Genomic DNA, 16,411 nt, shown 5'->3' on the forward strand with positions numbered 1-16,411 from the left:
TTTTGCTAAATCATTCAGCTCTACTCCTGTTCACTATAAAGAGCCACATTCTGATATATTGAGCTTTAAATTTTCACCTTCTATAAAAGAAAACTGAAAGAACATTAAATTCATATTTTTATATGTTCAAGCAGGATATTGTGTAAACCTGAGTATTTTATTTTGAAGTAGCGTGGCTTACAAACACCATACGACTTGCTGATACGACAGCTGATCCGTCCTTTTTCCAAAATTTAAAATGTTTCCAGCTGATTTATTCACCCGAGAAAAGAAAATATCTTCACTGACTTTTTTCTAGCTGCTTGCCAGTGCGCCACTTGCATTTTGTTTGGAGTGTCGATGTAGAGTGATGTACTGTTACACCCCTGTATGAGACCAGGACCTATCCCATCTCCATCGCCCTGTGTCAAGTCTGCCTTTGTCTTAAAGTTGAGGTAAGCAATTCTGATAAGATACTTGCTTCTGATTACTTTTTCTGCCCACTTTACTCTCACAATCTTTTCAAAGATTACTTGGACCTCTTTCAGGTGTGCCTGCACCATCCAGTGAAGAGCTTTTGAGGATGCAGGTCAGCAGAGGAGTAGGTGAGGTTTGGCTTGAGTTTTTCAATAAAAATGGCACAAATTGTTTCTGTCCTACACAATATTTTCATTTTTAATTTGTATTAATGGTTTTCATGGTACATACATTATATTAGCCATCGTGTCATACAGCTGTAACTGGATAACTGAGAACACTATAAGAGAAATAGTAGGTATCTGAGAACCTTGACTACTAAGGCCAGATTTTACAGTTTTAAAAACATTTGTTTCATCAAATATTAGCCATGACAATACAGTGACTCTCAAGAGTATGAAATATTCAGTATTACCTTAACAGCTTTTTCTTAAAAGAATATGTGAAAAGATTTTCAGCGAAACATTTGATTGATTTTGTTGTAGTTGTTGGACTTATTCTTCACTGTCTCCTTCAGACTCCTCCATACTGACACAGAGCCCTCTACATTGGCTACAGCTGTTGCTGGAGGCATTATGTTTTGGATGGTCTGTCCGTCTGTCCCATTTTTGTGAACATGACATCTCAGTAATGCCTGGGGGGAATTTCCTCAAATTTGGTGTAAACATTCACTTGGATTAAAAAATGAACTGATTAGATTTTGGAGGTCAAAGGTCAAGGTCACTGTGAGCTCATGTCTGTTTCATTCTTGTGAACATGATAATGCAGGAATGCCTTCAGGCAATTTCTTCATATTAGGTACTTAGACTGTGACTGTATGTCCCTTTTTATAGTTATTATAGTTATTACATGTTTATTACCATTATAGTTCTACTTTCAAGTCTTGCGCAAAATAAGTAGCACATAACTACTAAAATAAAGTGAAACATAAAAAGTACTGTACTTCCTTCTAGTATGAAGTACCATAAAATGAAAATATTAATTTCAAGGACAAGAACCTGTATAGTAGTAGTAAGTATAGTACTTGAGTAAGATACAAATGCTGAATTACTTTTCACCATTCTGCAAAATACATGTAATCAAAAGTACCTAGAGAATGGGAAAGTACCAGCTAAATCTGATGATAGTTTGTATATTTGATGAAACTCCTGTGGTTATGGCAATAAAATTATAAAATCACAACATTAGTAAAAATGATCATTCTCAGCTGCAGAACCTTGACTTAATGGTAAACAGAGCAATAACGTCTATCACTGTCCCACTGTATACTAAACATTCTAATTGTCTTAATCAACACAAACACACTGGTACCACTGGGGGACACAACAATGGCAAAGCTCGGGTTTTCTAACTACCCACTCAGTAGAAAATGGCTCTAGTTCTGCACTTATGTGCTGGTATAAATTAGCAGGTTTTCAGATTATAATTACACCTTGCCTCCTCAGAGGCAGAGCTGGTTAGAGTGGAGCCTTATGGAATAATTGGTGAGGCAAATGAGAGCGTGGCCATGAACAGGAGACATTAAAAAGAATTCCCTTGCTGGGAACACTGGGATACCTGGAATGCTGGAAGCCTCCAAAAGAGGTGATTAGGCAGGAGTAGGTGTCATTAAAACTCCATTAGCACAAAACCCAACCCCTGATGCTCACCTCAAACAAGCACACATGCAAACACACATTGCTGTAGACCATAAGTGTTTGTGTATGTGTGTGTGAGAGAGACACACTGAGCACAAATGCATGTGTGCTGAGTGTCTAATGAGTCACTCATCTGGATCCCTACCACTGGGAATGTGACCGCAAGGACCCTGTTGCAGCAGGCTCACTAAGTGCCTGCTTATTAATTAAACACAGCTGAGGCTCAGGGGATGGCGGCTGTCTGCATATCAGCCTATGAAGTTTCACTCTGTGTGGGGCTAAATGAAAAGGGTCCCTCTGTGAGTGCAGCCCAGCACTGGCAGACATTTTGGTTTGGATCCACTGGCAGACATTTTGGTTCCATATATCAGAAATAATTATGAGAAATTTATGAAACACTGACATGTTGTCAGACTGGGATTGCCTCCCTACTGTCTGAGTGATATATAAATCCAAATAACCCTGGATGTGTGGGTAAATCGACAGTGTAAGTTTTCAGTCCCAGGGAATTATTTGAGTTGCACAACTAGATTACAGATTTCAGCCTCATCTTTCGAATGAGAGAATTGAATCAGTGAAGTGGTGCTGTGAATGCCAATTATCATTCTACCATTAAAACCCTCTTCCCCGGCCTAGTAATTTCCTTCCAAATGTGTTTTTCTAATTATGAATTAAACTCAAATAAGCTTGGGTAATGAACCCAGTTTTATTCCTTTCCAAGGCCATACCTTTTCTGCCATGTGTCTCTGTTGCTGCAGCCATACCCAACAGTCTAGCGTTAAGTCTGTGTCCTGAGCTAGATTTCCAGAGGTGTTTGAGGGAGTATTATGGTGTATTATTGTGTAATTCACAGAGACAGACCTCCAGCTTGTGGTTGCATCACCTTTGATTGAACTTCTTTATATGGCTTTGTTTAATGCTTTCGTATTGCTTTTCTATTACGGCTTTTGCTGAAATGACACAGAATTCCATTTGCTGTAATGCCCCTGCTATTGCCTTTGTTTGCATTGTGGTGGTAGTCTAGCAGAACTGTATTGGGAGATTGGGCCAGTTGCTCACAAGCCTCATTTTAAGTGAATGGAAGAGAATGACACCGGAGCCCATTTTGGTGAGGGCAGAGCCAAGATGGAATCTCAACTGCAACACTACTGCCCTGCCCACAACCATTAATCCTTAAAGCTGGACCATTAACCGAGAGAAAAGAGAAGGTGCTGTACGTAAGAGTGTACACTGCATGTGCCTGTGTGTGTGTGTGTGTGTGTGTGAGAGAGAGTCCTGACAGCCTTTTACATCCTCTGCTAACAGACAGCCACCAAACACAATGGATCAAAACTACTAAACTTCTCTGTTGAAATGACAAAAAAACAGTTTGGGGAGTGATGGTGAAGTCGAATTACATTTAAAACTTTTCCTAGTAGTCCTGAGAAATTGATAGTTTGTAGTATTTATAAATGAAAAGAGGAAATGGGGAAAGAAATGTTTTTCCTCAGTCCCTCATCTTAAGATGTCTCTACAGATAGGAATGATAGTCAAAAGTAGTAAAGTGGCCTAAGTTGTCATTAACTCAAATTATTCCTTAAACTTGAATTTTATGTTACTTGTATTCTTTGTTATGAAATCTACGAATATCATGTATTCATATTCAAGTTTTATTTTTCAATGAAGCTTATTTTAAAATGAAAAGTGCATTTGATGAAAATGGTTTTCTAGCTCCACGTTCTGCTGAGGCCCAGTGATTTGGATCTTCAATCTTTGTGATCCTGCTCTTAACAAGGCTGAACGACCTCTGAGCATTGCTGACTATAGTGAGAGCTACCAGATCATCTGTCTCTAATTCCCCTCTTCTGGCTCACTGTCCCACTGCTTCTTTCTTTCTCACAGTCCCTACTTCACGTCTGCCTAGTGATGTCACTGGTTAATTGTGGTACAGTTCTTAGTGCCTTGAGGACCTTCCTAAGTGACTGGAGACTTGGGAGAAAGAGTCCCTCTCCTTTTCAGGAATAAAGACACTTGAACACATACACAAACCCAAACACACACACACACACACTTTACACCCATAACTGGAACTGTCACCCTATACACACATAATGGGGATAAACTTCCTTTTAACCTTGGCCCTTGGGACTCCCATTAATTGAGTCTCCACTGGCCTCTCCATCCCCTCCTCTTCTCAAGAGCTCTGAGGCTGGAGAAGGAGAGTGGGTCAGCTCTCCTTCACCTGCAGAAGCAGATGTTCTACTCGATTAGAGGAATGGGCACATGGGTGGTAGTGTGAGAGGGGAGTAAATCTCCAGCCTTCTGTTATATTAAATGTTAGCGCTGGATTTGTGTTTGTAAATCTATACCCAGTAATGTGTCAGTGAGTCAATGCAGGTAATTTATCAGAAGTAAACACTCAAGTTCTCTGTCCCACATCACCAGGAGGACATCCCACTGAGAATACTATGAAATGTTGTGTTTATATGGAATCCTGATTTTCAGAGGCACTACATCTATAGTTAATGCCAAATAACCTTTTCACTTGATGTCATAAAAAGAGCAGACAGGGAGGGAACTATAAAGGGTGTACAATTGTGATATTCACTGCTGTTCAACCACAGAGCTGCAACATCACAAAGACAACTGACTTAAGCAAAGTAATATCTCAGTACAAGCATTAGTGATGTAAATGTGGGTCAAATCAGAAGACAAAGTGGACTTGTTCTTATTATTTTTTTGGAGGTTGTGATATGCTTAATCTGACTTGCCCTAGTGTATTTTCTATATTGTAACATATACAGTTGTAACTTGTGATTTAGGTTTTTTGGCTTGCACAGAGACTAGTTGTTTGAGCTGCCTCGAACTTTTTCCTACTCTGACACAGTGTGTGGGCTACAATGCTAGTGCCTCTTTTTCCTCCGACTCCCGGGGAGTGTTTAAAAGGCAGGAAGCTGAGACACTGTGTGACGGCTTTTATTAGGGACTGCAGTGAGTTACCATGACAATATGCATACCTTGCAGGTGCTGCTAAATTATATGTAATTTTTGTATATATATTTATATATAATATTGTATATATAATTATAAGTGACATGGCAAAAACTACTTAAGTATTTATTTATTTATTTATCAGCTTGTTACAAAGTGTGAATGGTTAATAAATCTCTGAAAAAGGGATGAAAAGTTGTTGTTACAACAGCCAGGAGCACTAAGGAACAGTGACAGAATAGTGACATTAATAGCCTTGATAACACCCCTACAGAGGTTAAATACCTGGGACTCCCCATCTGTCAATCAAAACTGAAGCCTCTTAGACGAGAGGTGAAACATTGTCAAGTCTAGTCTACTACGATATCCACTTGCCCTCTTCCTTTTGATAACCATGATTCATTCCAGCAGGATCTCAACAGGACAAAGGAGTTTACAATAAAGTGACAAATAGTAAAGAGCAACAGATATTTTTATAGATCAGTGGAATCATTTTGCTGTTTGTGTCTTTCCATGTGTCCAGTGGTTTTAAGACAGAGCTTCTAACAAATGGAGGGAGCATTTGCCACACTAAATAATTACATAATAACTATTCCTGACAATGTTGATGCTTTAGCTGTTATTTCATCGCTGTAGCTCAGAATAACATGGGATGATTCTGTGATGATAATTGGAAACAAACGCTAAACCCTTTAATGTCTCTTACTAGAAAAATGATCCACAACACTATTAAATATTTCCCATGATTATAAAAAGACATTTCAGTCAAACAGACCTTATCAGACTTTAACTACTTCTCTCTGCTTTGGCAGCAGAAACTGTCTGACATTACTTTAACATTTCTTTTCATCTGCATCACATGTTCATAACAGTTTGTTAAGACACAAGAGCAAAATATACTGTATCTGTATATCAGCACTTTTAATAATTGAAAATTATTTATAGTGTTTCTTTTCTGTTCTAGTCATGTGATCATATTGTTTACATTCACCCCACTGAATATGGCTATTTGGACATTGCTATAAACAAATGTATTTGCAGGTATCAGTGTTTCTTATATCATATTAAGTACTTCATTCATGGTTCCGATGATTTTGGTTTTAATTAATGAAAAGATATCCTTGGTATGTTGAACTCTCAAGCTCACATTTTTAATCATCAAATAGATAGACATGTTGCTGTAATCACCACCATGGTGTGATAGAGACTGGTCTGGTTACAATTTATGTTTTAAGAGTGTTAAAGGGCTGACTTAAGTTACTTTTGACAAAAGACCACTTACCTGGGGACAGCTTGTGCAATTGGTTGAGTTAAAGGTACTGTATGGAAGAATCTGAAGCAATTTACATATAATAATTGTAATAATTTTTTATTGACAATGTGTGGAAAGATTGTAACAACAAGCCATTCCTTAACTTTCTCTGTTGCCTATAACACTGTGCAGACTGATTTCTATTGAAGGAACTTGGGTTGAGTTTTCAGGATGCTTACTCCTGAGTGCCTTGCCACACTGAAAGTCTTTCTTCTATATGTACTATCATTAGCTTCAGAATAGAGTCTGCCACCCACTACAAAATGACTCCAGTACAAGAAATGCTCTGACACAAACTCCACGCAAGAACAAAAAACAGAAAACTTTATCTCACATAGCCCGTTTGGCTAAATGTGACTTGGAGCACAATTGGGGAAAACTGGGGTCTACATCAGAAGGGCATTCATTTGGCTTTAGGGATCAAAACCAGCTGGCTCTCTTCCTATTGGACAGGGGAGCTAACATTACTGCAAAGCCTATTAAATTTATTGTGATAATATGGTTTTTGTTGGCTAATGCTTTCTAATGTTAGCTTGACTGCAAATGTGGACAAATCGGTAGCAAAGTACTGTATTGAGTGGATGATGTCTGCTAATTCATCCAAACTCCTTGGGCTGATCTGGCTGGTAAATATACAAGCTTGTCGTTTGAAAATTACAGACTTTGCTGGATCCCTGCAGCGTAGCTAAGTTAAAGCTACCTGGCTAACCATTTCTTGCTTATTTGGAGATGTCATTGCTATGGTTGGACAGTGACATGTGGACCCCCAGCAAGCACACAGTAAGGGCTGGTAAAGAGACTGACAGGGTCGGCAAGAACTTTATGGACACTTGTGCCCACTTACTTATGGAGTGTGAGTACACATGCAAGTGTGAGCAACAGGTTGGTGGCTGCAGTTCACTTAACCGGGGGTTTTGGATTTTTCCATACAGAACCATTAATGTTAGGGTTAGGCAAGTAGTGGTTATGGTTAGGGCAAGTCTCCAGGAAATGAATGCAAGTCTATGTAAAATCTGCAAAAGTAATTCAAGTATATGTTTGTGTGTGGTACACTTGTCATCTCACCCCAAACATTTGCCGTAGGTCAGGATCTCTGAAACGGAAAGGGATGTTGGAGACGTGTAACCTCTTAGGCTGCTGCTTCCCAGATGAATCATTGGGCTGCAGGTGGAGCTGCTGGGACCCCTCCGTCTGTACAGCCTCCTCTGCCTGCTGCAGGGAAACACACAGCATGTCACAGATTAGCTCCTGTTGTGCAAAAAAATACCCTGAGAGCAGTGAAAACGACTCAGGAGAGAGCAAGGTTGTTCAGGTTGATGTCTCACATTGAAAACTAACAGTGCTGGAGTGACATATAAAAAATATCTGTAGAGTAATAGGATACCGGGGGACTGACAGAACAACATGGTATATTTTTTAGAAAGGGGAAAAGAGTTTGTGTGTATGTGTTCTTTAAATTTTACTGATATATCTTCTCTCTCTTTGTTCCCATGACATTAATATGTGACCTGGGAGATTTAAAAAGCTGTCTTAGAAGACTAATGAAAACACTTGGAGGATCTACTGGATGTTTTCCATAAAAGATTGTCAACCATTTTGCTCTTATTTAATGCTTCATTTTTTATCCCTCTGATTGACTAGGTTTCTCCTTTTTGGCATCACACTTGTTAACCTCATGACTAGATATAAAGAAATCGATGCAGAGGTAAGTTCAGTTTGGACATTTCCAAAACCTGATGTTTTATGTTCATTGCCAGTGCAGAAAGTAGTTTGCCATGTACGCAGATAAGAGGAAAGTAAGCTTGTTGGGGGGTCAGTGTGCTCTGGTTTGTTGCAGAAAAAATGAACAGTGACTTCAGACACATTATGTTTATTTACAGTTAATTAAAATCACAATTTTCCGAGAATGTTGACCAAGTGTATCATTTGTCAAACCATAACCATACACTGACTATGACCAAGTTTTGACTCTTAGAGTATGTCCCTGATGGTGTATGTCACTAGAATAGTATCCCAGGATGACAAAGTTATTACGTTTAATACAATTTGATACTTTTTACTGTACCTTCAATATTTGTGTTCCAAATGTACAGTATTGCAACATGGTTGTGTGATCTGACACTCCTGGTACAGACAGTATTGAATTATCTGTAACACAGAGTTATCTCTGGCCTGAAGCCGTATGGAAATATTTTTTCCACCTTACATTCTTATTCTGTTCTGAATAAAAATACTTATCTAGATAGATACAGAATAGTAGAACTTTGTATTCATCTAATTACATTACATACAACAGAGAGCTGAGTCCAACGATTTTTACATTCAGTTCAATTTAAATTTAATTGATATAGCACCAGGTACTTTACAGCGTAAGGTCAAGACCTTACAATATTAATTCCAACCTTATCCTATGAACAAGAACTTTTGACACAAACAATGAGATTGCTGACTCAAGCAGCTCAGATGGGTTTTCCATCACAGCCTACCAGACAGGGTGAGGAGCTCAGAGTGGAACTGCTAGGCTACTCTTGCAGGGAAACAGGTGAGATAATTTGTGCATCTGATTAGGATACTTCACTGTGTTTTGGACATGTTCAGCTGGAGGAAGATCCTAACAGAATAGCTGAATCAGAGCCATTAGACCGAACAAAACTCAATTAGTTTTGGTTGGTTAGAACCCATCACTTTGATTAGGTAAAACAGCAGGCTCCAAACTTCACTGCTTTCGGGGATGTTCACTGTAAATTATTGTTTGCTAGGTTTATTACAGATCTTGCCAAAGCGTACACTGCAGATACAGTATTGGTTTATACTGTTCGGCATCCATGAGGCTGGGAAAGAAAATGGCTGACCACCTGACTGAATCTTTCATTTACTTAATCAAACTGTTTAGATGTACTGGCAACAGCAAACAAGAAAAGACAATGCTGCCGAGCGACCTTCATAACATTAGCATCATTTAGTCAGGTTTTATATCGACTTGTTCTCTTAACTTAGGAGGTTGTTCCAGAGGAAGGGGGCCTGATAGGAGAAGGCCCTGCAGCCTGCTGACTTCTTTTAACTCTGGGGACAGATAGCAGCCCTGCACTCTGAGAAAGCAGAGCACAGGAGGGAATATAAGGGTTAGGAAGCTCAGACAGGTATGAGGGGGCAAGCCTATTTAGAATTTTATAAGTCATTAGGAGAACTTTAAAGTCTAATCTAACATGATTAGGGAGCCAATGAAGGGAGGCTAAAATTGGTGTAATGTGGCCAAACCTTCTCGATTTGGTTAGCATTCTAGCTGCAGCATTCTGAACCATTTGCAGACTTTTAGTGCTAGCATGCAGTAATCCACAAAGCAAAACATTACAATAATCTAGTGTAGCGGAAACAAAGGCATGAACTAGAATTTCAGCGTCTGCTATGGAAAGACCGAATCCTAGCTATATTGTATAGGTGAAAAAAGGCAGTCTTTGTAATGTCTAATGTACTGATCAAAGGAAAGAGCAGGATCAAGTGTGACACCCATATTTTTGGCTGTTGTACATTGAGAAATCATGCAGTTGTCAAGGGATATAGTTACTTGATCAAACTGGTGTCTATATCGCGCCGAGCCAATAACCAGCATTTCAGTTTTGCCTGAGTTAAGAAGCAGGAAGTTTCGAGACATCCAGCTTTTAACAGAAGACCAGCAGATCTCTAGTTCCCTAATTTGAGCGGCATTGTCAGCCTTTATAGGCACATACAGCTGGGTATCATCAGCATAACAGTGAAAATTAATTCCATGACTCTGAATAATTTGGCCAAGAGGAGAAATATAAAGAGAAAAGATTATTATCAGCTAAGTGAGCTAAAAGCTGCTGAGACACAACATTTTCTAGTATTTTAGAGAAGAACAGAAGATTTGAAACAGGCCAATAGTTACTCAAAGACCCAGGATCAAGGTATGGTTTCTTAAGTAAAGGTTTAACCACAGCTGTTTTGAAGCAAGAAGGAACAGTGCCAGTCGTCAATAATAGATTCACAATATTCAGCACTGTAGGGCCCAAGACTGGCCAGAGATCTTTGGAGAGTTTACCTGGTAAAGGGTCAAGAAGGCAAGTGGTGGGTTTAGAAACTAGTACCACCTTAGATAATGAATCAAGACATACAGTGTCAAAATTCATCAGAGCAGAAACTCTCTGAGACTCAGTATGATGCTCAGCTGGTTCTGCAGCAGAAAATAAACTGATTTTTAATCTAATCTCATCAATTTTACTGCAGAAAAAATTCTGAAACTCACAAGCAGTAAAGGGTGAGCAGCTAGGAGCCTGCTGCTTTTCAGTGAGTTTAGCTACAGTGTCAAAATGAAATCTAGCATTATGTTTATTGCTATTGATTAAGTTTGAAAAATATGCTGCTCTGGCAGTAGATAGTGCACGCTTGTATTCCAGAACACCCTGGTGCCACTGGAGATACAGAGCTTCAGATTTTGACTTACGCCCTTTTTCCTGCCGGAAATTAGAGCGCAAAAAATTAGAGCAGGAAATTAGAGCGCAAATTATAGTGCAAGTAGAGCACATTGTGTCATCTGTGAACCAGGGCGTAGACCTCTTTGACTGTCTAACTTTAGTGGTGAGAGGTGCAACTGAATTGAGGACACTAGACAGGGTTGTATTTAAATCCCTGGTACAGTTTTCAACAGAACCTATTGCTGCAGTAAAAGGGGCCAGGAGCTCTGGTAGTTGCTCACCAAGAACAGTTAAAGTTGTCTGGTGGAAGTTACATTTGAAACAGACTAAAGTTGCATCAAATTTGATAAGAAAATGGTCGGAGATAACAGATGTGACAGGAGAAATAGATTAGACACCTCTATCCCATGGGAAAAAAATCAGGTCTAGAGTGTTACCACCACAGTGAGTAGGTTCATGTACAGACTGTGTGAACCCAAAAGTATCAATAAGTGCCAGAAAGGCTTTATTTAGAGGGTCAGATGCCTTATTTAGGTGAATGTTAAAGTCACCCATAATTAGAATGTCATCACTATATATGACAAGACATGACAAAAAATTTCCAAATTCATCTGTGAGTAGGGGCCAGGTGGTCTGTAAAGTACTACAAGGTGGAGTGGTTGCAATCTATTTCCCTGGTGATGGAGATCTGAAGCTACTGGCAATACTACAGCCTCAAAAGAGTTAGAAGTGACATTAAGTGCTGAGGTTAGACCAAAGAAAGACTTATAAATTAAGGCGACGCCCCCACCTTTTTTCGTAGCCCGAGCAACATGTGCATTGGTATACTTAGGTGGGGAAGCTTCATTTAATGGCAGGAACATATCTGGTTTAAGCCATGTTTCACATAGACCTATCATATCCAGATTATGTTCAAGAATCAAGTCATATCAGTAATGTCTTAGTAGAAAGCCATCTAATATTTATAAAGCCAAATTTGAGGATCATATTGAGCCTGGAGCTGCCAGTAGCAGGCTGGCGTGACTTATAGATGAAGTATTAATAGGAATGAGGCATCTAGTGTTTCTATTAGGAAATTGTAGTGGCCTTTTATTCAGTACTTTATGGGACATAGCACTGTCACCAGTGGCAGGAGTGGTGATTTGTACATGGTGGTTAAGAAACTTAGGAAACTTGTGAATAGGATGGCAGGGAATGGAGACAGTCTCAATGCAGTAGATCAGGCTATCAGTCAAGCATCTAAAGTCTGCAAATTTCCCTGGTTTATCATCTAAGCTAGTGGACTCCAAAACCGCGCCACCTAAAGACCTAGCAGGTTCTCTAATCACCTGCGACCTGCCGATCACTAGGGCCCTACTGTCAAACCCAACGTAAACACCTGTCTATATTTCTAGATAAAATAGCAGCACCTCCTCCAGTAGGATGCAGGCCATCTGCCTTCAGCAGGTCAGGGCGGCCCCAGAAAGAAGGCCAGTTATACACAAAACTATATCCCTGCTCACTACAGTGATGAGCGAGCCAGCAGTTCAGAGACGTTAATCTGCTGTACACCTCATCATTACCCCGCATGGGTAGAGGACCAGAGACTAATCGATGCCAACACATCTTTCTGGCAAACTCAAACGTCCTAGCTAAACTAGCTTTGGTGACCTCAGACTGCTTCATTCTAATGTTATTGGTGCCAACATGAATGACAATGTTGCTACAGCTAGGTGTGGAAGGTGCCTGAGCCCCCTGTTTCTCCCTGTGTGATGCCAGCCCCTAAGATTATCCTTTATGTCGGAAGCTCTGGCCCCAGGTAGGCAGTAAACATTGGCTGGCGAAGCTAACCTGACATTGTGAGTGATGGAGTCCCCTATGACTAGAGTACATTGTTTAGCCCTGTCAGCGAGAGTGGAGGAGACGCGGGCGAACAGGACTACCAACGGGGCTAGCAAGAGTTGAAAACCAGTTTGCAGTCGGGAGAGGCGACTGCAGGCCAGGCTACACAACCGGTTGCTTGCTCTTACGTGCCCCTCCCCGCCAACTGACAGGGACAAACTCCGCACACACTGCCAACAAGGCTAAGCTAGCCCTAACAGGCTCGCTGTCAAGCTATCTAGAGTGCCCGTCATATCTAAGGTAATGCTAGGAGAAAGGAGCTGCTCTAGTTGACAGGACACGTCTCTCTAGCAGAGACACCCTGTCTTCAAGAGCAGAACAGCTAACACAAGCCAGTAGTAGTTAGTTTAAGCTAGGTTAGCTGTTGGAATGAGAAGGTGAGGGTACAATTTAACCCTTCCATTGCCCTTTGTATCCCGTATACTTTTTTCTTCTTACTATTATTCAAAAACAAAAGAAAACCGCTTCAGAATCACGAATGTCATGCACAACAACAAATCCTACTACACACACACACACTCACGCATTCTCACACACACACACATGAAGGCACATTGTCGGCCACCGGGTCACTTTGACCAAGAGGACAACACGAGGGTTAAGGTAAGCTAATGAGGCTACAAACGGCTAAGCTAAACTAAACTAAGAACGAACAGTCTAGAGTCAAAGAAAATATCAAAAAACAGGTAGTAAAAAAGCAAGATAGAATAGTACAAAGCAGCAGCAGATAATGTGTAACAGAAGACTTCAGGACAGAAAGTGAAGAGAGCAAGAAGGGCAGCGAGTGAGTGACAGTCTCACAAAATCATGGCATACAGTACAGGTAGAGTCACAGTGTCACAGCGTCAGACGTCCGGCTCGCAAGGCAACTCTGAAATAAATTAACTATTCATTGCACTGAGTTCAGGAAGTCAGAGAAGCTGAAGGCTGCCAAAACCCACTTACCCTGTAGCATTTGCCATCTAAAATCTATGGTAATTGAAGCTGTACATTTGAGCAGAACACAGCTATGTACAAAGCAGTGACTTGTGACAAAAAACAACTACTTTAACTAAAACAAAAGATTGAAAACCACTCTACCAAGCTTGACAGGAGATGCACTTATTGAAGCTCTAAGCAGCAATATGGCAGCTAAGCCCTGATCTGGCAGTTTAGCTAACAATTGCAAGACTCACAACAAAGAAAAGAAGTGATTCAGAATTTTTTGCACTTTTTGTTAGGTAGTTGAAGGCAGAGTAAGGCATCCTAGAGAGCCCTTCAGTACTCCTTCAGAAATTCACAAGCACTCATTGCCATGGAAATTGATGCTAACAACTGAATTCAGAGTGTCCACAGCCAGAGGATAAGTTAGTGACAATGGGGAAACAGCTTCTTATGTTATAAAAACACAGATAACATATGATGGTACTGTAGAAAGAGTGCCAGTGAGCTCTCACAATATGTGCTGAAGCTAGTGCTTAAACCCATGTTTAGCAACATCTGGCGCTGTGGGAGACAGCTGCCTCTCCAGTAGCTCTCCAGTTTTTTAGCTTTTAACATTTTAACCTCTTTCCCTTTACTTTTTTTTAAAAACTCTTTTTACTCTTCTTGCAAATAGATTGTGTGCTTTATATATATCCTATGGATATCTTTAACTTTAATATGCAACCAAGAGCCAGTTTCCTCACTTACTCACGAGAAGAACTGCTGGCTCTGTGCACAAAAAGCCGAGCCGGGATACGACACCCCATCCCGGCGGAGCTGAGGAGGAGACCCAGGGGCTGCAAGGCCGGGGCCAAGCTAAAGGCTGAGCTAGTGGAGAATCGGAGGTGCTACAAACCATCGATTCCCTCCATAATCATGGGGAATGTGAACTTGCTGCTGAACAAGATCGATGAGCTAGCCGCACTGAACAACCAGTGGATCTACCATGAGAGCAGCTTGTTCATCTTTATGGAGATATGGCTAAACCACCTCGTACCGGATGCTAACATGGACCTGCTGGGATTCACTGCTGTGAGAGCCGACAGAGACACTAAAGCAAGCAGAAAAAGCAAAGGTGGGTTACTCATCATGTATGTCAACAACCGCTGGTGTAAACCAGGACATATCTCCGTGAAGACAGTCTTGTGTTGCCATGACCAGCTGCTAGCTGTTAGCCTGTGGTATCTGCCGAGGGAGTTCAGTCATGTGATCACTGTCTGTGTTTACATCCCTCCAAAGAGCGGACGCAGCCACTGCCTGTGAGAAGATCCACTCACAGCAAGGCTGCAAGACACAGCACCCTGAGGCACTTATGATCATTTCTGGGGACTTTAACCATGCAACTTTGGACTCCACCTTGGCTGTTTTTAATCAGGTTGTAGACTGTCCTACTAGAAACAACAGGACAATCGATCTTTTGTATGTTAATGTAAGGGATGCATACAGAGCAACTCCCCTCCCCCCACTAGGGAAGTCTGATCACAATCTGGTTCATCTACAGCCACTGTACACCCCCTTGTCCAACTCCCCTTGACAACTCGATCCATCAGGAGGTGGTCCTTTGAGATGGAAAGTGCCTTGAGAGACTGTTATAACACCACAGTCTGGGATGTGCTGATCAACCCGCATGTTGAGGACATAGAGGGGATGACACACTGTCTGACAGAGTACCTGAACTTCTGCGCAGATGTGGTCTCCCCTGTCAAGACGGTCCGCTGTTACCCTAATAACAAGCCATGGGTAACGAGGGAGGTCAAGGCTGTCCTCAACAAGAAGAAGGCTGCCTTCAGGAGCAGAGACAGGGAGGCCATGAAGGCAGCACAGCAGGAGGTGAAACACTGTGTGAGGGAAGCTAAGGACAGCTACAGGAGAAAGGTGGAGCAGAAGCTGAGGGAGAACAACATGATGGAGGTCTGGCAAGGTGTGAAGACCATCACAGGTCACAACACAAAGACCAGAGCTGTAGGGGGGACAATGGAGAGGGCGAACGAACTGAACAACTTATTCAACAGGTTCAACCAGCTCTTGTCCCCCCCACCCCCCACCCTCACCGCAACCATCTCTCCTTCTTCCCTCCACACACCTCACCCCAGACACAACATCCATGAAGATGTTGGAGCATCTCTTCCTCAGCCTCCTCAGACCCCAGGTGCAACACGCCCAGGACCGCCTGCAGTTTGCCTGCCAGCAAGGTGTTGGTGTGGAGGATGCCATCCTCTACCTGCTACACAGAGCCCACTCCAACTTTAAATGTTGATAAATTTTAAGGTTGGATCACTAAGATGTTATTTTTACAATTTCCTCTTTTCAGGTGAAAATTCAGGAAATTACTGAACCAACCTGGTGTGTCTGCCACAGATGCAAGGAGATGCCCTCAACATTGAGCAGAAGTAATGCGGCCAAGCCCTCAACACCTGCATTTTCATTTATTGTATAGTTATGTTTGTTGAAGAAATCATAAAACATAACAGATACGACAAATCTTTGGTGGTAATTCTAACATTTTTTACTTCTCCACTCTACAGAACATGGCATGGATATGGTGTTTTTTGTTTATTGCATTCAAAACTTCAGTACAATAAATATGATAACAATAATAGAAAAAAAAAAAAAAAAAGAATTTTATAATTTGCAGTCTCATATAATCCAAATATGAGGAGTCAGTTCTCAATCCTACATAATCCCAATGTGGCCGGTCAATCCTCAGGGCTCAGTCTCACAAAATCCAGTGTGGGGTGTCAGTCCTTGGTCCGCTGCCT

General features: G+C 41.1%; 1 protein-coding gene across 1 annotated transcript in view; it reads right to left on the minus strand.

Moving 5' to 3' along the window:
* LOC108876794 (RNA binding protein fox-1 homolog 3) overlaps positions 1-16,411 on the minus strand; it is a 266,422-nt gene that overhangs the window by 45,356 nt on the left and 204,655 nt on the right. The window contains exon 4 of the mRNA XM_018666526.2: positions 7,441-7,587. Coding sequence (XP_018522042.1) covers positions 7,441-7,587 — 147 coding nt within the window. The remainder of the gene's footprint in view (positions 1-7,440; positions 7,588-16,411) is intronic.

The sequence above is a fragment of the Lates calcarifer genome, unplaced genomic scaffold (genome assembly GCF_001640805.2).
Source record: "Lates calcarifer isolate ASB-BC8 unplaced genomic scaffold, TLL_Latcal_v3 _unitig_5784_quiver_486, whole genome shotgun sequence".
NCBI classification, from domain to species: domain Eukaryota; kingdom Metazoa; phylum Chordata; class Actinopteri; family Centropomidae; genus Lates; species Lates calcarifer.